General features: G+C 53.5%; 1 protein-coding gene across 3 annotated transcripts; it reads right to left on the bottom strand.

Moving 5' to 3' along the window:
* Positions 1–4,122: 4,122 nt before the first annotated feature.
* ABHD16A (abhydrolase domain containing 16A, phospholipase) lies at positions 4,123–19,171 on the bottom strand. Of its 3 annotated transcripts, none has more exons than XM_041769871.1 (20): positions 18,968–19,171; positions 17,953–18,009; positions 17,128–17,194; positions 16,808–16,894; positions 14,018–14,103; positions 12,147–12,220; positions 11,846–11,968; positions 8,913–9,027; positions 8,724–8,825; positions 7,707–7,770; positions 7,249–7,298; positions 6,757–6,880; positions 6,007–6,111; positions 5,720–5,783; positions 5,405–5,461; positions 5,196–5,258; positions 4,985–5,061; positions 4,778–4,879; positions 4,630–4,676; positions 4,123–4,454 (listed from the first exon to the last, which is right to left on the bottom strand). In XM_041769871.1, the coding sequence occupies exons 1-20, from the start codon at positions 19,097–19,099 to the stop codon at positions 4,371–4,373; spliced, it is 1,680 nt and encodes a 559-aa protein (XP_041625805.1). In that variant the 5' UTR covers positions 19,100–19,171; the 3' UTR covers positions 4,123–4,370. The 3 variants fall into 3 exon arrangements, with proteins under 3 accessions (XP_041625805.1, XP_041625810.1, XP_041625816.1); XM_041769876.1 differs by having other exon boundaries at positions 4,778–4,876; XM_041769882.1 differs by lacking the exon at positions 18,968–19,171 and adding an exon at positions 18,564–18,887.
* Positions 19,172–20,049: the final 878 nt, after the last annotated feature.

The following is a 20,049-nucleotide window of genomic DNA, read 5'->3' as shown; positions in this document are numbered from 1 at the left end:
GACTGCCTAACAGCCTTCAGTTGGGGGCTTATATTAGTGGAAGAGAAATTGGTCAAGAGGAAGGAGACAGGTAACACCCATTTGGGGTGGAAATCAGTGCCAAAATAGCCAGAAGGACAGAGTGTCCTCACCCACGGCCACTCTAAAGCCTAACATCCTGGCTTGGGAACAGAACTCGGGCAAGAGGGGAATGGGAGGGAAACTTTCATATTTATCCTACAGAAGTGTATCAGGTGTTGGGATACAACATTGCACAAGATCCCTGCCCTCGCAGAGCAGTCTAGTGGGGAAGACAACAAAGAATAACGGGGGGAAGGGGAGCTCCTGGGGCGTCCAACGCACTGACCAAAGGAGCGGCAAGATCATTGTTCTGTTGGCCCAAGACTGCGGAGGCGGGGAAACCGGTTAGGAAGCTATTGCAGGGTCCAGTCACAAGGTGGCGGCCTGGTCTAGCGGAGGGGAGGCAGGGGCCCCCAGAAATGAAGGACTCCGGCATCCTTAGAAGGAAGACTGGACAGATTTGGAGTTAGACTGAAAATAGAAGAGGGAAAGTCGGGATAGGCTTGCACAAGGAGGTGATTGGTGGTACCTCTTCCAAGATGGGGAAACGTGGGACAGTCAGAAATCCCAAAGCGAGGCCACCGGGTGCCCAGCGACCTCTTCAGTGCAGGGGCCTCTGGGCTCCGGGTAGCCCGCACCTCTCCCCTGCCCGCCCCACCCTCATCTCCCGCGCCCACAGGCCCGGCGCCGAGCGCTCGCCCTCCGAGCTTCACTGCACCTCAGGGCCCCCGGGAGGATGCGGGGGCGGCCCCCAGGCCGAGCTCGGGTCTCCGCCGGGTGCTGGGCAGAAACCCCGGGGAGCCCCGGCCGGCGTGGGGCCCAGGCGTGCACCCCTGACGGGCGCCCAGAACCGCGCGGCTCCCTCGGAAGGCGGCGCTGCGGCGCTACCGGGCCCGCCCGGCGGGAGCGAGCGGAGGCGGGGCGAGGCGGCCGCGCTCCTCCACCTGCCGGGTCACCGCCTGCCGCTCCAGGTCAGTCTCGGAGACTCGGGTTTGACGTTAAGGGGTGCGGAGCTATGGGAAGCGCTGGGAGTACGGGAGCGAGCCGCCCGCTCCCATGGCCAGTCTGGGGGTTCGGGCTGCGGCCCCGCGGGAGCGCTCCCTGCTCACGGTCCCGGACCAGCCAAGAGTCCGCCGGCCTCGGGGACCTGATGGGGACGACGGGAAGAGAGGGACGGAGACTCGTGCCAAGGAAGACGCACGGCAAAGAAGAAACACGAAAGGAAAGCAGCCCCTGCGCTTCCGGAGCCTTGGGATGTACGAAGTAAGAAAAGTCAAGAGTGATGAAGGCGGGGAGGAGCGCCTGGCAGCAGCTGGTAGAGGAGAATCAGCGCGGAGAATCGCTCCTCTTGGAGCGAAGGGGCCCAAGGGAGTTAGGAGGGAATTTCACAGAGTCCTCGGAACCCCTCCCTGGAACATAATCGCAGCTGAGAGTCCCAGCACTCGGGAGTTAGGGATAACTGAGCTGCGCGCCCCGAGGAGTCACCCGAGGCCGAGCGCGGAGCCGGAGGGAACACAGGGCTGGTATTCCGGGGCCGGGGGGGGGCCTGGAGGGGGGGCCGGGGGGCGCGGCGGGGGCCGGGGAGCTGGGGGAGGCCGGGGAGGGGCCGGGAGGGGGGGCCGGAGGGGGCCGGGAGCCGTGGCCCTCGGCCCCGCGTGGCCTCAGGGCCGTCCGTGCCGCTCCGGCCTGCTCCGGGCTGTTACCCCCGGCTCCGCGGCGGGGCGCGGCCAGTGCGCGCGCAGAGCCCCGTGTGTCGGTGGCCTCGGTGGCCTCGGTGACCCTCTCGGAGGCGGCCTTCCCGGGGTGCGGAGGCGGGGCGCTGCTGTGGTCGCCGTGGAGACGGCGGCGGGGGCCGGGCCCACGGGAGGGTGAGCCCGGGGCGGAGCGAAGGAGGTGGGGCCTGAGCACTGAAGGCCGAGGCCGGGCTGCGGCGGGGCAGCAGGGGGCGGGAGCGGCTGGAGGAGCGCTCTTTAGCCCGAATACAAATGAATGAAAACCAGGAAGGACTTGGTTCCCGAGGGAGCTGGGATGGCTTGTTGAGTGGGCGGACGGATGCAGAGGTACCTGGCCTCCCTCGTGACAGCTGGCGGGGTGGGGGCGGAGCAAATCCTCGGCCCTGACGCGGAGTCCAGAGCCCGCTCCCGCAGCTCCCGGGGCGAGCCTGGGCCTGGGAGACGGGGACGGATGGGGGACAGCCCAGCCCGGGGCCCACCATTTCCCAGGTTTCCCGCTAATTCTTCTTTGTCCCAGCCTCCCCCCTCTCTTCCAGTGTGCCCAGCTCCTCGGGTCGCCTGGCCGTCTGGGCCTTCCTTATCCCTCCCCTGTAAGGCAAGGTCCAAAGCCCCAGCAGATGTACGGTCTGCATCTCAGCTGTTCTTTTCCGAAATCTGTATAGGGTGAGGAGTGGACAGGCAGCTGGTCCCACTCTGATGGGTGTTCTGAAAACAAACACCCGATGTGAGATTTATCAGGTGGGGCGTAATTTAAGGAGGTAGACTGAGGCCCATGGGTGGAGGGGGGGGTCCAGAATTCAAATGTTAAACCTCCCCTCTCCTCACCAACTTCCAATATCCAAGGGTTCCTCATGATATCCACTGTTCTTTATAGTATGTGCAGGAAGAAGGGGGAGGGGGAAGTGGTGGTAGAGGCAGGTCAACAGAGTCCAGAGTCCCTAGTAGCCTGGTCAGGGAGAGTCCTTTGTCTCCAGGGTGTGGAAGGTGGGTCCAGGAGCCCCCTATTTGCATTCAAGGAGGTGGTTAACTGAACAGACTTGTTTTCCAAGGGAATAACTAAGTGTTCTGGTGGATCAGGGAGGGTGAGGTTCAGAACCATGCGGCTGGTCCTACAGCTTCATGCTCCACACTTTGCACCCTGTTCACACTGAGGACAGGGACAGAGGAATGCAGTGCCAGTATCAACTCTCCAGTATTTGCTAAAGGTAGAGCATTCTGAAGCTGTGGCCACCTCCTCTTTTAACCCCAAGTACCAGGTATCGTATCACCTGACAAGTCTCCGATCACTCTTCCAGTGAAGACTTGGAATGCCCCTGCCTAAGGAGCTGCTGAGCTGGTGTGGGCAGACAGCCTCTGCCCCAGAGACTGCAGAGAAGCCTCATGCCCTGGGGTTCCAGGAGACACTCAAGTTAGCCAGAGGCCATCTAGGACATCAGAGCATTATTACTGGCCCATGTTAAGCCTGTTCAAAACAGTAGACCAAGGGGCACATATGTGGGGGAGTTTCATCTAGAAAAGGGGTTTTCCAAGGGGAAGGTGACCAGGCAACATACAGATGGGTGGAAGTGGGGCCCATTCTGTTCCATGAAATCCAAGAATTGGAAATAGGACAGAATTAGGGGAAACCGATTTCCTCAGGTTCAACCTAAGGATTTTCTTCTGACAGCTGTCCAGAAAGGTGAAGGGTGGCTCTGAGAGAACAGAAGCCCTTGGTGCCCAGGCAGGTGGGGCACCAGGCAGGGGGTGCCAGGTCCCTGGCAGGGCCTGTTGTCAGACTGCAACCGATGTGTGAAGAGAGGTTTGATGACACTGAGGTATGCAGGGTTTGCCTGCATGAGATGTGGGGAGGGGGGTGAGGATCAGCCCACTGGGGAATAGCAAGAGCTGAGCAAGGAACCCTGCGGACACTGATGGTGAAGCCATGTGGGGTTGAATCTGGAAATCCGTAGAAGATTCTCAAGTAGGGGAAACCAGGTACTAGAAGACACTGTGTAAGTGACAAACCCATGGAGTTGTAAGCAAAGGGGGCAACCGTGAGTTCCTGGGGTGGCAGCAGGGTTACACAGGAAGGACTGTGTTGCAGCCTGGGGAGGCTGTATGTGGTGATACTACTAGACACACCAGCAAACGGGGAGGCCTGGGGACCCACCACGTGCAGACAGATCAGCTTGGGGGCTGCAGGCCTAGGGGAACAGCGAGGATGAGGAGGGTTACATTGGCTGGCTGGGGTTGGGTTGCCCAAAGCACGGCCCTCTGTGGCTTCAGCTGTCCCCACTCCCAGCTCCAGGCTCCTGTGGACATCTGGGAAGTCAAACAATTAACCAGCCTGTAGAAAAAATACCTTTTTATTAATTATTAGGAATAATCCATTCATTGAATGCAGGATGTGTACTGGGGAAGGTTAGGTACTGCCAGATGGCTGAGGGGAAACGTGCAAGAGGGCAGTGAGAAGGGGGACAGTCTCCCCCTTTCCACAAACTATAAACAGCAACACGAACACAGAGAATCACAAATAAGAGGATCCTTCCTCACATCTCCCTCCATCCCACTCTTTCAAAACAAGTGCCAGTGTGGTCGCTAGAGGTGCCAGGGCATCTGGAAGTTCTGGGCCGGGAGCGGGGTGCAGTGTGTGGCCTCAAAGTTGTGCAGATGCTTCTGAGCCTGAAGAAAGAGCGCAGGATGGGGACGGGGGAGGGTGTGTAGAACATGCAGTGAGCAGCAGCCACCAATCGCCCCCGTGAAACCACCACATGTTCTCTACGAGCTGCCACTTCCAACGCTGTCCTCAAGCCCCACAGGTGCCCCCTGGCCATCCCGGCACCCCCTTCCTGCTCACCAGAAACAAGGCCAGCTGCTGTCGTCCATCTGCATTCATGTCTTCCCCTGCAGAGAGGGGTGCTCACACATGGGCTGCACATCTGGGTACTGGGCCCCCGCCCCCCGGCCCCTCCCCAAAACCCTATCCTGTCCCAGGCCCTCCTTACCCACACTCCAGGGGAAGTCAGGCCCACGCTCTGCCTGGTAGGAGCGGAGGACGGACAGGCACCAGTCCTCCTCCACCTCCCAACGGCTGAAAATCGAGGCTGCTGGCGGGGGGTGGGGTGGGGTGGGGCAGGGAGGGAAGAGGCACTTGTCAGCCACCTGGCCTTGCCAGGGCCCCACCCAAAGGCCTCACCGCATCCTACTCGCACCTTCCTCCAGCTGTGAGGAAGCCTCCAGCCACTGCCTCACTACTTGAAGACCCTCCTCCGCCATCACACAGGGATACCTACAGGGGGAGCACCGGGACGGGAGGTCAGGACCCCGTTCTCTTCACTCCTCATCCCTAACCCTCTAACCCCCACCCCCTGCCGCAAGGCGGTGCTGGTGTCAGCACACGTGTACACACACACCCTGGCTCACCGATACTGCAGGAGCTTCAGCAGGAGGTCGTTGCCTCGGTTGGACATGATGTCCTCCGGAACCCTGGGGGTGGGAGGAATATGCACTGGAAGGGCTGGAGGTTGGGGAGGAAGGATCTGGATACCTGGGTTTCTGGCGGGCAGAGGTGGGAGGGGCAACTTCCTAGCTCTGTCTGGGATCCAGGAGGGCAGAGGCTCCTAGGCACTCACGTGGTAGTGATGATCTCATCCTTGGTTCTTCGGATCAGCAGCACAGGGCCCTGGTACCTTCAGAGGACAGCGTGGTGGGAGGGAGTGCTCAGAGAGGGACAGGTGACAAGTGGCCACCCCGCCTGTCTTGCCCCTGCCTTCCCAGCCCCTACTAAGCAGGGCCCCAGGAGCTGGCCCATCACTCAGGGGTGAAAAAATATTGAATAGGCACTGCCCAAACTCTGGTCTTACTGGATCTGCTGGAACACCTGGCAGAGCCTGTACAGTGGGGAGGCGGGAAAGGGTGTTTCAAGCTAGAGGCAGGCCTGCCCTCACCTGCACAGCTGTTCTGCGTTGTTTAGATTGAGATGCTGCCTCACAGTCCTGGTCACCAGGCCCCCTGCAGCGAGATAAAAGTGAAGGGATAACAAAGACAAAGCCCTTGCCCAACACAATGGTCCCCACTGTCCACAGAAAGAGAAAACTAAGGCCCCAGACACGGGAGCCCTCCTGCTTCTCAACAACGGTGTGACCCACTCCCCATCCATCTCCAGTCAGGATAGCTCCCAGTTCCAGCCCCCGCCTCCCCTTCCCTGGAAGGCAGGCCTGGGAGCTTCACTCACTCCAGCTATCTGGCATGACCTTCAAGGCCAAGGGCACCAGGTCATCGAAGGAGGCATCCAGGATCACGGCACTAATGTCTGGGTAGGACATGGCTGCCCACGTGGCTGGGATCAGGACAGGGAAGAAGGGTGACATCTGGGGCCTCCTGTCCACTGCCCCACCCTCGTCCCTCTGACCCTGCAGGCTGACGCCATGCTCCTGACTAGATGAGCCCCTGGTCTCCCTCAACCCCTCACTTCACTTGGCCAGGGCTCTATCTGGAGAGGATGCGCATGGGAGACAATGTGCAGGGGAAAGACTCACTTCCCTGATCCCCCTCCAGGACCCTGGTTTAGTTCTTTTAATAATGGGCATAAGAGGGGCCCCTGGGTGGCTCAGTCGGGCATCCGACTCTTGGTTTTAGCTTGGGTCATGATCTTGGGGAGTGGGCGGGGGTGAGATCAAGCCCTACGTCAGGCTCTGCACTTGGCAGGGAGTCTGCCTGGGACTCTCTCCCCTTCTCCTTCACTATCTCTCTCAAAGTAAAATCTTAAAAAAATAATAATAATAATGGGCATAAGAGTTGAAGGAAATGCAAATATACACAAACAGGATACCATCTTCTAGACCCACATAGATAACCCACCTCTATCATCTCCTCCCTTAAGCCTTGACCCCACTATCAGGCCCCTAGTGCATTTCCCTACCTCACCTGGGGGTGGGGTGGGGGTGGCGCAAATTGTGGGGGTGGTTAGGAGGTAGGCTAATACCAGTGAAGCCGCCAATGGACCAGGCATAGATGATGATGTCCTGGGGCTGGAAGCCCAGGCGGTAGATGGCAAACTGCACCACCACATCCATGGCATTGGCCTCATTCTGAGGAAATGGCACCCCCTGCAGGAGGAAGGGCAAAGGCAGGAGTGGTTCAGCACAAAGGGGGCGAGGGCCAAACACCACCCCCACCCCCACCCCCCCTTGCAAGCCTGTTGCTTGCTTGCTGTGGTGTGGACTCTTAGCTCCCCTGCAACAGCCAGGGAGTGCAGAAGAAAAGCATGGTGGGAGGGGCTGCACTCTCCAGAAAGCAGCCTGCCTGCAACTCCCCACTGCCAGAGGAGGGAACCTGGGTCCCTGTCCTTGGCACCCAGGTGACAGGTGAGTGGGAGCCCCCCAGAAATATATACCCCTTTCTCTAACTCCAGTGACTGACCAGGGAGGAGACACACCATAATTCAGGAAAAGAAAGGGATTTCAGAGGGTCTCACCGTGCTTCCAGCAAAGCCTGGATGGTTCCAGCCCAGGACTGAATATCCAGCTGCAACAGTGGGGGAAGAGCTAGGACCTCATGACCCACACCTCCCCTACTCCAGCCCAGGGGGAAAGAGCAACAGAACACTGGAGCTCTAAACACCCCAAACTCCGAGGCGAATAACCCCAAGCCTTCCCAGAATGAGGCGAGGACACCAGAGGTTCTGAGGCAGCAGAAGGGAGAGATACGTGACTGTGTAGTGGGGACAGAATGAAGGCCAACATGTTAGGGACACAGCCCAAGGGGAGGGATGTAAGGTTAGCAAAGCAAATGGGGAGTACACTCTCCCCCAAATATAAGAGTTTTAAACTTCACACAGACAAGGCGATCAGGCCCAGGGAGGTTATGGCAGTGTGGGAAGGTAGAGGCTTTCCATTCCAAAGGGCAGGACAAGAGAGCTGAGCCCAGGCCTACCTTCCAGAGGCGTAGAAATGCAGCCCACCTCATAGAAGCCTGCGTTCCCCTCACAGCAGATCACCTATGGAGGGAGGCAGGAGGAGGGCTGGGGAGGAGCCAAGCTGGGCCAGAAAATCCCCCATGTGGCTAGAGGTAGGAGCTTTATAGGGTAGAGGAATGGGCCTGTTCTCTTAAGGAGAATGGAAATTTCTCTTTTCACAAGGTTCATCAGAGAGAAGCAAAGTGGATGCAAATGCTCAGCAAACTGAGCCCTCAGAGGAGGGGGAAGTTGGTCGACCACCCAGCACAGTGTCCACTTCTCCTTGGAAGACCAGTGGGGGTTCGCTTTCAGAAATGGGGTTAGGGATACTTTTTTCCTTTCTAGTTTTTGGCTCTATCTTTTCTTTTCCCATGAGTGTTTCTTCTGTGTGGTATGCCAACTGCTTTCCATCTCTGGGCTCCAGACTTATACTATACAGTCAGATGAAACACTAATTCTATGGTACCCCAAGCCCAGAGATAGGGTGGCTTGCATGGACTCTCACAGCAGTTGGGTAGAGCCAAGACCAGAAGCCAGCTCCCTACTAGACTGCTGGCTCAGTGCTCCTTCCAGGGCTGCTTCCTGGAGGCAGGCTGCTTTGGAGACCAGGCTGCCCAGGTTCAAATCCCAGCTCTCTCATTTACTGTGTCATCTGGGAAAACGATTCTGGGCCTCAGTTTTAAAATCTGTAAAATGGGCTGACATAAAAATAGTACCTATTCTACAGGGTTGTGGTGAGGATTAAATATATGCCTTCTATGTGACAAATGCTATGTGGTGACTGTCACAAGATTGTTTTTTGGTCCTTGTATGTTACCTCTTGCTTCCTCCATTTTGCTATGGCAGGGTTTTCTGTCACCAAGAGGTCTTGAGGGTGGGGCCAGGAGATGGGCTTTTCTCCAGCCGTCCTTCTTTGGGGTTGCTGGAGGACTGGGATCCCCAGAGCCTCCACTGCTCCCCTCTCCCCGACCTATGAATTCCTGGCTCCCACTCACCAGCTTCTGTCCCTGGGGCTCTGATGTCTCCCGCCGGTCCACAAACATGGTGTCAATCTCGTTGCCATCGCAGGCCAGCAGCTTTGCCCGGCGCCCATTACACTAAGTGAGGGAGATGTGAGGAGTGGGAAGTCACATCCCTGGTGGAGGGAGAAGGAGCATCGGGGCGCAAGGGCGGGGGCGCCTCACCTCTTCCACCAGCCGGGCCTGGCCCTGCAGCAGCACAGGCATGAGGGCCTTCTGGAGCAGGTACACTGAGCCGGGATACAGCATCCGGCGCCCCAAGGTGTGTGCCACCAAGTAGCTGTGGGGAACTCAAGGTTAACAAACCCTTGACCTCAGGGGGGCCCAGGGACAACCCCAGCCCTCGCACCCAGAGGTTCTGGGGCCTGATGCACCCTTGACCTTCACAGTTCTGTTTTCTTTTTAGAAGATTTAACAAAATGCTGTATGGACCAGACTGGTGTTTTCCCAACTTTTTTTTTAACTACACCCTTTCTTTTTTTTTTTTTTTATTTTTTATTTATGATAGTCACAGACAGAGAGAGAGAGGCAGAGACACAGGCAAAGGGAGAAGCAGGCTCCATGCACCGGGAGCCCGACGTGGGATTCGATCCCGGGTCTCCAGGATCGCGCCCTGGGCCAAAGGCAGGCGCCAAACCGTTGCGCCACCCAGGGATCCCGACTACAGCCTTTCTAAGATGCACATTTTATACTGTGGCCCAGTACACGCATTTGTACGTATAATACTGAAAATTTTAGGAAATAATATTTTCTACATAAAAGTAAAAGCAAAGTTATTAATTATGATTCTGTTAACATATAAATACAACTTAGGGACACCTTGGGAGCACAGTCAGTTAAGCGTCTGAACTGCTGGTTTCAGCTCCAGTCCTGGGATCCCTGCATGGGGCTCCAGGCTCAGCATGGAGTCTGCTTAAGATTCTCTCTCCTCAGGACGCCTGGATGGCTCAGAGGTTAAGCATCTGCCTTCGGCTCAGGGTGTGATCCTGGGGTCCGGGGACTGAGTTCCACATCGGGCTCCCCCGCAGGGAGCCTGCTTCTCCCTTTGCCTGGGTCTCTGCCTCTCTCTTTCTGTGTCTCTCATAAATAAATAAAATCTTAAAAAAAAAAAAAAGATTCTCTCTCCTCCCTGTTCCTCCCCCAGACCTTTCCCTGGTGTACCCACATGAGCACCTGCTCATTCACTCTCTCTCTCAAATAAATAATCTTTTTTTTTCAAATAAATAAATAAATCTTAAACAAATGCAACTTATTAAAAGTCCCCAAGTAAATAATACTTAAATAAAGAACAGCTATAATTTATTCAATTGATTTCAAGATTCATGAATGGGTCAAGATCCATAATTTGGTTTCTGTTTTGAGATTTCTTTATTTATTTGAGAGAGGGAAAGTGGAGGGGAGGAGAGAGAGAGCAAGAGGGGGAGGAAGGGGGGCAGAGAGATTGAGAGAGAGAGAGAATGTGTGTGTATGCATGAACTGGGGAAGAGACAGAGGCATAGTGAAGCAGACTCCTCGTGAGCACAGAACCCAAAGTGGGGGCCCTGAGATCGTGACCTGAGCCGAGGTCAAGAGTTGGACACTTGGGGATCCCTGGGTGGCTCAGCGGTTCAGCACCTGCCTTTGGCCCAGGGCGTGATCCTGGAGACCCAGGATCGAGTCCCACTTTGGGCTCCCTGAATGGAGCCTGCTTCTCCATCTGCCTGTGTCTCTGCCTCTCTCTCTATCATGAATAAATAAATAAAATCTTAAAAAAAAAAAAAAAAAAGAGTTGGACACTCAACCAACTGAGCCACCCAGGTGCCCCAAGATCCACAGTTTGAAAGACACCAAACTAGACTGCACACTCCACCAGGCAGAGACCTGGCTGTTCTGTTCACTGTAATATGCCTTTTATCTGCCATGTAGCCGGTGGCTAGAGCCTGATGCAGAGTAGGGGCTTAATAAATATTTACTGAACCAATGCACTAATCTAGACAGATAAGCTGTGGTAGGTGCTGTTCCTGAAAGACCATTTCCAGTTAATCTTGAAGTAGGATTTGTTCACAGAAAAACACTGTACTACCCCATTCAGCATCCTCTCAAAACTGCAAATCTGGCTTGCCCCTCTGACCAATCAGCATACTGTAGACACCGACCACTAAGCCCTCCCCTTTCTTCGGTATTCCAGAAACTGCGTCCCAGGCCACAGCAACAGAAAATTCCCACGACATCTGCACCACTGTAAGATACGAATGATTACTGCTGCTACTTCCAACACCATCCGTGTCCACAACTATGATTTACTTGGGCTTTGCCATATGCTCTCAGGCACCCAGGCAAGGTAGAAGGCTTTGTGAAGATGTTACCACACTTAATCTCGCCAATCCTATGAAGTGGGTTAATCATGGACACAGAGATTGGAGGTCGCTAAGGTAGGATAGCCTAGGAGCAGAGGGGCCAAGACAGTGATAGCTGCCACCAGACCCTGTTCCAGCTAAGGCTATGTGTCTCCACCACACCTCCAACCTCATTCTTCCCTCCCAGCCTGGTTAACAGAGCTTCTGTGGGGACCTGGCTGGCCCAGTTTGTAGAACATGTGACTCTTGCTCTTGGGGCCGTGAGCTCAAGGCCTATGTTTCGTGCAGAGCTTACTTAATAAATAAATTTTTAAAAACCCAAAAAAACAGTAGTAACATGAAAGAACTTTTGTGTCAGATAGAATTGTGTGAACATCCCAGTCTTTCATTCACTGTCTATGAGACTCTGGAACTCTCTGGGCCTCTTTTCTTCACCTATAAATCTAGATTAAAAACAACCACAAATATGAGCACCTGGGTAGCTCAGTGGTTGAGCATCTGCCTTTGGCTCAGGTCGTGATCCTGGGGTCCTGGGTTTGAGTGCCCGTATCAGGCTCCCTACAGGGAGCCTACTCCTCCTTCTGCCTCTATGTCTCTCATGAATAAATAAATAAAATCTTTGGAAAGAAAAAAAAAAAACTACCACAAATAATACAAACTACGCAGCACAAGGCCCTATCTTGCAAGGGAGCACCCTGTCCTGGAATCCTCACTCCGAATCACCTCCACCCCAGCTGGCCTCTCTTCCCTGTTGCTTCCCACCTGGTGATCTGACAAGGCAGCTTCTTGACCCGGTTGAGGAGGGTGTCTGCTGTCCCCCGGTGCAGGGGCTCTGGGCGGAGCAGGGCCACACCTTGGCAAGAAGGGCCCCCTCCAGACTCCTTCCTGAGGATGGAAAGATGCAGGGGAGGACAGTTAGGAGCAGCAAGCTGAATAGCAGAGGTCTGCAGGAGAGGGGGGAGGATGCTGTCTAGGAACAAGGAGATGGCGCTGGAGAGCAGCCCCTGGGGCCAAGATGGGGACAGGACAGAGCAGGGATGGAATGAGAGAACTGGGACCTCACCGGCTGCTGGGCTCTTTCCAGTGGAAGTCGACCGGCCAGCTCTTAAAGTCAAAGTTGTAGTTGGCGAGCTGCCTCTGTGGTGGGCAAGGAGAGGTAAAGAGGGACTGAAAAGTTGGGGCAGGCCACCTACCCACCCTAATCAGCCATGGGACTGGCCCCCACACGTCATGGGGAGACAAGGAGAGGTCAACACCCCCATACTCCCTTCTCAGAGTGAAGAAAAAAATCAGCCAAGAGAGGATGCCTTTATCAGCTATCCAGCTGCTTCCAGAACACTCGTTGCTTTCCCAAAATATAAAACTGACCCACCCCCAAAAGGGATGGCTGTAGGTACTGGTGCTTCTGAGGGAGGAAGTGGGGGTCTGTTGGCTGTTCATGCCCCCCTCCCCTACTGGGTCCCTGATACAATGCTGTCCTGGAGGGCTGAGTGAGATGGATGGAGGGAAGTCATGCCTACAGTGGCTCCTTCGCATTGGGCCCACCTCTTGAATGAGGCCCTCTCTCACTGTTCCATCCTTATGGCCACCTTCCTTCCCTCAACTTCTGCAGCCAGACCATCTATGCCTCCAGTCACCCCACCGAGCCCATCCACATGCTTTGTGAGGGTGGTGGGAGCTGTGTCTTCTCTGCTGTACTCCCTCCCTCACCCTTGAAGCACCTGGCACTCTATTTTGAGAACTGTTTTTTTATTTTCCGTCACAGAAATTTTTTGACATTTTCAAAAATAACTTGACTAAGAGAGAACAATAGAAACACTGTACAAAAATGTAAATGGCAAAACAAGACAAAATGAAGAAAAGCACATTTCAGGCAGCTTTTGCTCAGACCCTGACTCAGATCCAGACCCAGCCACTTCCTTTGCTCTGTTCCTCACTTAATCTGCTTTGGTCTGTTTCCTCAGAGGTACAATAATACCACCTCATGCAATTGTTGTGAGGACTGGGAAGGGCGTATGCAAAATGCCTCAGAGGGGGCTTCCTGGGGGGCTCAGTGGTTGAGCGTCTGCCTTCAGCAGGATACCCCTGCCAGGTAAGGGACTGAGTCCCTCATCAGGCTCCCTGCAGGGAGCCTGCTTCTCCCTCTGCCGGTGTCTCTGCCTCTCTCCGTGTGTCTCAGGAATAAATAAAATCTTAAAAAAAATATGCCTCAGATGGTGGTAGAGCATCATTGCATAGCTCTGCAAATGCAGCCAGAGCAGCCAGTAACATGATGATGGTGGTCACAGATCTCTGATCCCAGGAACCCCTTTGTTAACAGGAAAGAGCTTTATAGGGCCCTAAAGCCCCTTCTTTTTTTCTTAAGGATTTTATTTATTCATGAGAGACACAGAGAGAGACAGAGAGAGAGAGGCAGAGACATGGGCAGAGGGAGAAGCAGGCTCCGCACAGGAGCCCAACTGGGCCTAAAGCCCCTTCTGAAAGACAATCACACTCCAGCACCAGCTGAGCTGGCACAACTCCAAGGACACTGTGCCCTGGCTTTTCTCCCTCTTGGCACCACATTGTGCTTCCAGGCACAAGAGTGGACATACCTGTCCATCTTGTCCCATCCCTGAACAAAACTAGCATGGTGTGCGATGCACATGGCCAAAATAAACAACATTTACAGAACAGCTGCTCGGAGAGAAGACCCCCTTTTAAAACACTGTGAAATATTCTGTTAGAAGTGGTGGGGAGTAAGATTCCTTGGGTAGATGGTTTCCTCACACAGAGGAGGAGGGATATAGCAATATGCAATCAAAAAGCCAGGGTGCTGGATGGCAAAACACACTGCCTCCCCCAGGGCAGAAGCTGGTGCCCGGTGCTCTGGGGAGGCAGCTGAGGAAGCTGCTACCAGGGCACCTGTCTGGCACCTTTCCTGGAAATGCTCACCTTGTTTTCTGCAGACTGGTTCCTATGTGTTGCCTCCAAGATAGTGATGAACTGCCGGTACTGGGGGTTGGTCCAGCGGCCAATACCTGGTAGAAAGAGGACAGGAAAGAGTGTTAGGAAAAGTGGGAAGAGCAAGCTGAGTGAGTTTCAGGAAGAGGGTTGGAGATGGGCAAGGAAAAGGCCCTGGAAAGAGAAGCAGGAGGAAAAGGAACAGATGGCCCAGGATCTGGGGAAACAGGAGAGTCGGGCTGACCCCCTTCCTCCATATCTAGCAACTGGCTTCAGACTTCTCCTATCCAGCTTCTTCAGTTTTTTTTTTTTTTAAGATTTATTTATTTATTCATGAGAGACACATACTGAAAGAGGCAGAGACATAGGGAGAGGGAGAAGCAGGCTTCCCATAGGGAGCCGGATGTGGGGACTGGATCCCAGATCCAGGGATCATGACTCAAACAGAAGGCAGGTGCCCAACCACTGAGGCACCCAGGCATCCCTCTTCATTTGGTTTCTTGATAGGCGATTGACTTCCCAACCTCCAGAATGTACACTTTCCCGGTCTTATTACAGCGTCATGCAACCTTACTATTCACCCTGGTGAACATGGGTTTCCCTGCCAGCATTCTCTGCTGCTCGCTTCCAGCTCTTTTCTGTATAGTCTAACTCCCGGCCATCTGGCTCCCTGGCTCCCCCTCTTGCCCCAGAATCACTTCCTCACTGACACTGAGCCTCTTCCTCCATCCCCACTCTTCCAACTGTGCCTCTCAGCACTCTTCCTCTCCCTCCAGACTCCATCCTCCTCTGCTTCCTGGGTCCATCTTTGCCACCTTTGGAGTCCCAGATTTCTCCCCCCCCGCCCCCACCCCACCTCCCTGTTACTTCTCTGAGAGTTACTCTTCCGGAAATCACATCTGCTCTCCCTTCACTGCAAAGGAGTCTCAAGCCCTGACTTCTCTGCTTCCACTGATCTGATAGGTATCACTCACATGCCAGGCACCATTCTGACACGGAGACAGTAGGAAATGAGACACACAGGCTCCAGCTCTGAGAGCTGGTACTTTGGCCGGGGGTGGGGTGGGGCTGGAGAAAGAGAAGAAGCAAGTACACAAGAACTTTTCAGGGAGGGGTAAGTGCTATAAAGAAAATAAAACCAGAATGAACTAGAAGGCTAGTATCTATCATCAGGAGTAGAGACCCCAGACAGTACTGCGAACAAAGCAACGAGCAAAATGAATTGTATGGAATGATGCCGTTTGTGCCAAAAATGTAAAACTCACAAAGGAAAGGCGATATATTATTTATACTTCCCATACGTCATAGATTCTAAAATGTCTATTTTGTTTACATTTGAAAACTGAAATCGGAATGCATTTTACAATTCATAACAGCTTAGATTTGGTAAGACAAGGCATATCTTTCATAAGAGTATACAAATGTGGACCAGGAAAGAAACTACGCCAAGTGGCAATGGTTAGTTCTGGAAAAAGAGGAACACGGGACTGGGGAAGATTCCAATGGGAATGTCAACTCTGAATGCAATGCTTCAGTATTTTATTGATAAAAGGTATTTGAAGCAATATCACAGAACACAAGCATTTCAGTTCTTTATGATACTGTATTTAATTTCTGTACCCAAACTAAAAATAAATAAAATTTAAAAGTAAGGCAAAACTGGGACACCTAAGTGGCTTAGTGGTTGAGCATCTGCTTTTGGCTCAGGCTGTGATCCCTCAGTTCTGGGATCGAGTCCCACATCCAGCTCTTTGCGTGGAGCCTGCTTCTCCCTCTGCCTGTGTCTCTGCTTCTCTCTCTCTGTCATGAATAAATAAGTAAAAATCTTAAAAAAAAAAAAAAAAAAGTAAGGCAAAACTGAGGAGTGGGAGCTACGTTTAGATCGGGCACTCAGGGAAGGTCTCGCTGAGGGGAGAGCCCAGAGCATGGGGGATCAGGAGGCAGAACACCGCAGGCAGAAGGTCCGCACCCCTGACCACTGCCACCACCCACCCACCCGCCCTCTAGACAGGCATCCCCTCGCCCAGTTTTTGTCACGTGCACTCGCCAAGGGGCAATGATTTGAACCATCTCTTCATTTTTAAATCATGAGCTATAACATACACACCTGCAACACAGTTTAAAAGATACAAAGCAAACATTCATGTGACCATCACACAAGTCAAGGAAGCGAACATGGTCACTTCCCCCCATGCAGCCCCGATCGTCCCTCTCCCAGGTTATCACTCCCCTGACTTTCAAGATAGTCACGCCTGTATTCTGCTACCGACATATGCATCCCTTGTGAACTTTATGTGAGTGGGAACAAACCACATACGTTTTCTGGAAGTCTGCTCCTTGCATTCAACCTTACAATTGTGAGACCCGTCCTTGCTGCTGAGCGTAGTTTAAATTCGCTCATTTGCATGCTGAGCGTAGTTTAAATTCGCTCATTTGCATGCTGTGTCGTGTTGTGTTGTGTTGTGTTGCACAACTAGACCTCTAACGTATCCATCCTACTATTTGTGGCCATGGACTTGTTTCCAGTTTCAGATTATGACAAACATCTACATGGACATGTATGGAATCATTGTAGGGTATATGCATCTTCTTCAGATAACAGCAGTTTTCTGCCAATGAGTGTTTTTTTCATACTTACAACCAAGCCCTTTAAGGAAAAGATCACGTCTTCACCATTCCCAATTATTCCCTTTCAGGGCCCAAACCATATATTTGCAAAATTACTTAATAAATATTTACCCCGGGAAAGATAGATCCAAGCCAGGCTCCCTCTGGACCTACCTCGGAGACAGGCCACGCCTGCCAAGAGTAGTAGCAATGTCCCCGCATAGTGAGAAAATGGCACCACTTTGGACAAGCTCAAGTAACCTGGGAGGGGAGAGGCATTATGTGAGAAATTTCCCCACTGCCCCTTGGCATCTCTTCCCAGGTCAGGCCCAATCTCCGCCCCATACTCTCTCTTTGGGACATCCATGCCCTTGGAGGAAGAAGATGCCTGATGGAAGAGGAAAGCCAAGCCATCTCCGCAGGTCCCCTTTCCTCTTTGGAGAGGTTGGCTCATCTGCCAACAACCTGCCCACCACCTCTGAAGCCACACTGACCTTTCCTGTATAAGTAGAAGAAGGCGAAGGGAGAGGAGTAATAAGAGATGGACCAGAAGACTGAAGCCTGCAGCAGAGAGACAGGGACAAGCAATCAGTACACATGCACACACATGCACATATGTGCACACATGCACATGTACATGCACACACACACACACACAAGTCTGCCATTTCCAGGCCTAGGCTCTGAGCAAAGTGGAGGACCTGAGGGAGATCAATCACATCAAGTACCTATTCTGTGGATGACACAGTAGGTGCTTAATATCTGCTGAAAGGCAATGTATCAGAGCAGAAAGGAGGCTGGGGAAATTAGGTACAGGTTCTGTTTTCTTCCTCTTATCTCCAGACATAATCTCATCGCTTTTAAAGGCCAGTTTCTTTTTCTACTCAAGTCAATCAAACCTTTCCAATCGGCCCTGCTCAGCACAGCGCCTGGCCTGGTCTCCAAGAGATGCACAAACGTCACCATAGGAACCCTGCCAGAGAAAACAGCTGTCTTTGCAGCCAAGGAGGTTAGTTGCCAGTAGCCAGGGAGGACAGGTCACTGGGGACCACAGGACTCAGCACTTGCAGATGGTCCCAAGGGGAAACACATTCTCCTCAGGGCTCAGACTGCCCCAGAGAAAGCAGTGCACACACCAAGGGGGAGTGCCAAGTATGGGTGCTTGAGAGTGGGTGCATGTGGTTGGAGAGGTCGGCAGCAGAGGCTGGAGCATTCCGCACCCCAGGGGCGCTGCCTTCTCCCATGCTAGGGAGGAGAAAGTTCCGAGGGCAACTGGGTGGGAAAAGACACAGTAGTCCCAGACGCGAGGGCAGACATACCAGTGCCAGGATGCTGTCAGCATGCTTCTCCAAGGCACGGGGTTGATAGTACGTATCCTGCCAAAACAGATGGCGGAGTCAAGGACCATGTCCACTGACCAGTCCTTCGCCTTCCCTTTTGAAAGCCCTGACGTTGTGTCCTCTGGTTCTAGCCTCTGAAGCTGTCCCTCCTGCAACATTCCTGGCTCCCAAAGAAGTCCCTCTTACTAACCCCTCCTCCAAGCCTGATTTCCTACCCCAGACCATGAAAACATAGGAGGCCGGACTTGGGAGCACAATTGAAAGCCTCACCGAAGGATTTGTGTTCCTTTTTCACAACCCAGTTTCAAATGGGCCGTGGGCAGGTGCAAATGGGGAGAGGAGTGAGAGAAGAAAGGAAAGACACAATGACAACTTTAAGAGGGAAATAAGATCAGAAATAACAGGGTGATTAAGGAAGCGAATGTGGCAGAGGGCGGGCCGTCCCGGAGGGCAATAAACAGTTTGAGACTCCCCGTGAAAAGGTAGAGAGCCTATAAGGGACACAGCCGCCCACCACCCAGCTTTCCCTAACGTGACCACCCTGGGGTCTCCAAGGCTGGTTGGGCGGTTGGGTGGGAGGCCGCGCGTACGGGATACGTCGAAGTCATCTAACTTCACGGGCAGTGTGGAAGGCAGATAAAACGGAACTGGGGAGGGCACCGAGTCAGAAGAAATCACCCGCTGGAATTGGCTCAGGGTCTCTTCCGGGACTCAGGCAACTGGGAGTAGCACGAACCACGACAGACGGGGTGGGGGCCGCGAGAGGGAAAGCGAGGAGCGCTGGTGGGAACCGGAAGGCGGTGGCGAAGAGCGACAGAGGAGGCCGGCGACCCGCGGGCGTGACTTTAACCCAGGAGGCGCAAGGAGCACTCCCAGACACCTGGCTCGACAAGCAGGCTCCCCCGATTTCCAATAATGGGCGCTTCCGGGGCGCAGAGGCCGCGAAGGGGACTGGGCCGTACCATGTTTCCGACCCGGGGAGAACTCGACTCACCCAGGAGCTGGAAGGGGGGGCAGTGACTGAAGTTGGAGTCTCGGGGACGCCGGACGGGGCCCTTTCCGAGTCCCTCTCCCGGTAGATTTTGTAGAGCCGGGGGCCTAGGACGCAGCTCAGCAGCTTCGCCATGGCCCCCGCTCCCGCCGCTGCTCTCCCAGCAGCAAGTCCCCCTTCCGACCCCGCCCTTCCCCGGCCTCGAAGGTATTGCGTGCCCTTGACGTCAGCACGTACCGGCTCCGCCTCGAGGCCGGTAGAGACATTTTCCGCGCTGCTTGAGACGGATTTCGCGCAGTTGGACCTACGGGTAGAGCCGTGGTCAGAAATTAGTTGGAGGCGTTTGGAACGCGCAGAGGTAGGGGATTATCAGGATTAAGTCACTTTTTCCGATCCCTTAATATTGGCAGGCTCTCGAACGACAACGGGAACAAGGGATAAGATACAACAAAAAGAAAAGGTGTCTAGGAACACATCTAACCAAAGAAATGCAAGATTTTATGAAGAAAATTACAGAAGTTTTTGAAAGAGGTGACCAAAGGCTTGAATAAATATAGAGCTACATCGCAGTCATGGATAGGAGGACTAAGTATTATCAGGGTGTGTAAAATACCGGTTTAAAAAAAAAAAAAAAAAAAGGAGGAATTCTTGCTCCTAAGCGCAGACGAATCTCGAATGTAATGTTTAGTGGGAAAAAGAAAGCCACAGATTGATTACACACAACCATCACGATACCACTGTATAACGTTTGAAAAGAAAATTTAATGATCAAGTGAAAGTTGAAGAGCAAATTTAGAATAGTGTAACACAGCATAGAGGATCTTTGAAATGGTAATACTTTTTTAAAGATTTTATTTATTTATTCATGAAAGACACAGAGAGAGAGGCAGAGACACAGGCAGAGGGAGAAGCAGGCTCCGTGCAGGGCCGGACGTGGGACTCGATGCTGGGACTCCAGGATCACGCCCTGGGCCAAAGGCAGATGCTCAACCACTGAGCCACCAAGGATCCCAGTAACACATTTAATAGATATTCAGGTTTGGTTTATTTTCCTTTGTACCTTACACCTACATGATATATAAATT

The sequence above is a fragment of the Vulpes lagopus genome, chromosome 1, assembly GCF_018345385.1.
Source record: "Vulpes lagopus strain Blue_001 chromosome 1, ASM1834538v1, whole genome shotgun sequence".
Lineage (NCBI taxonomy): Eukaryota > Metazoa > Chordata > Mammalia > Carnivora > Canidae > Vulpes > Vulpes lagopus.
Note: the sequence above shows the minus strand (reverse complement) of the source record. Positions and strands in the feature narration are given on the sequence as shown.

Excerpts from the sequence above, each read along its gene's own strand:
- ABHD16A (XM_041769871.1), bottom strand. The coding sequence starts at position 19,099 with ATGGCGAAGCTGCTGAGCTGCGTCCTAGGCCCCCGGCTCTACAAAATC. Across the intron at positions 16,895-17,127 it reads CTTCTACTTATACAGGAAAG|GTTACTTGAGCTTGTCCAAA; the intron begins GTCAGTGTGGCT and ends CTCCCCTCCCAG. Across the intron at positions 4,455-4,629 it reads AGCAGCTGGCCTTGTTTCTG|GCTCAGAAGCATCTGCACAA; the intron begins GTGAGCAGGAAG and ends CTCTTTCTTCAG.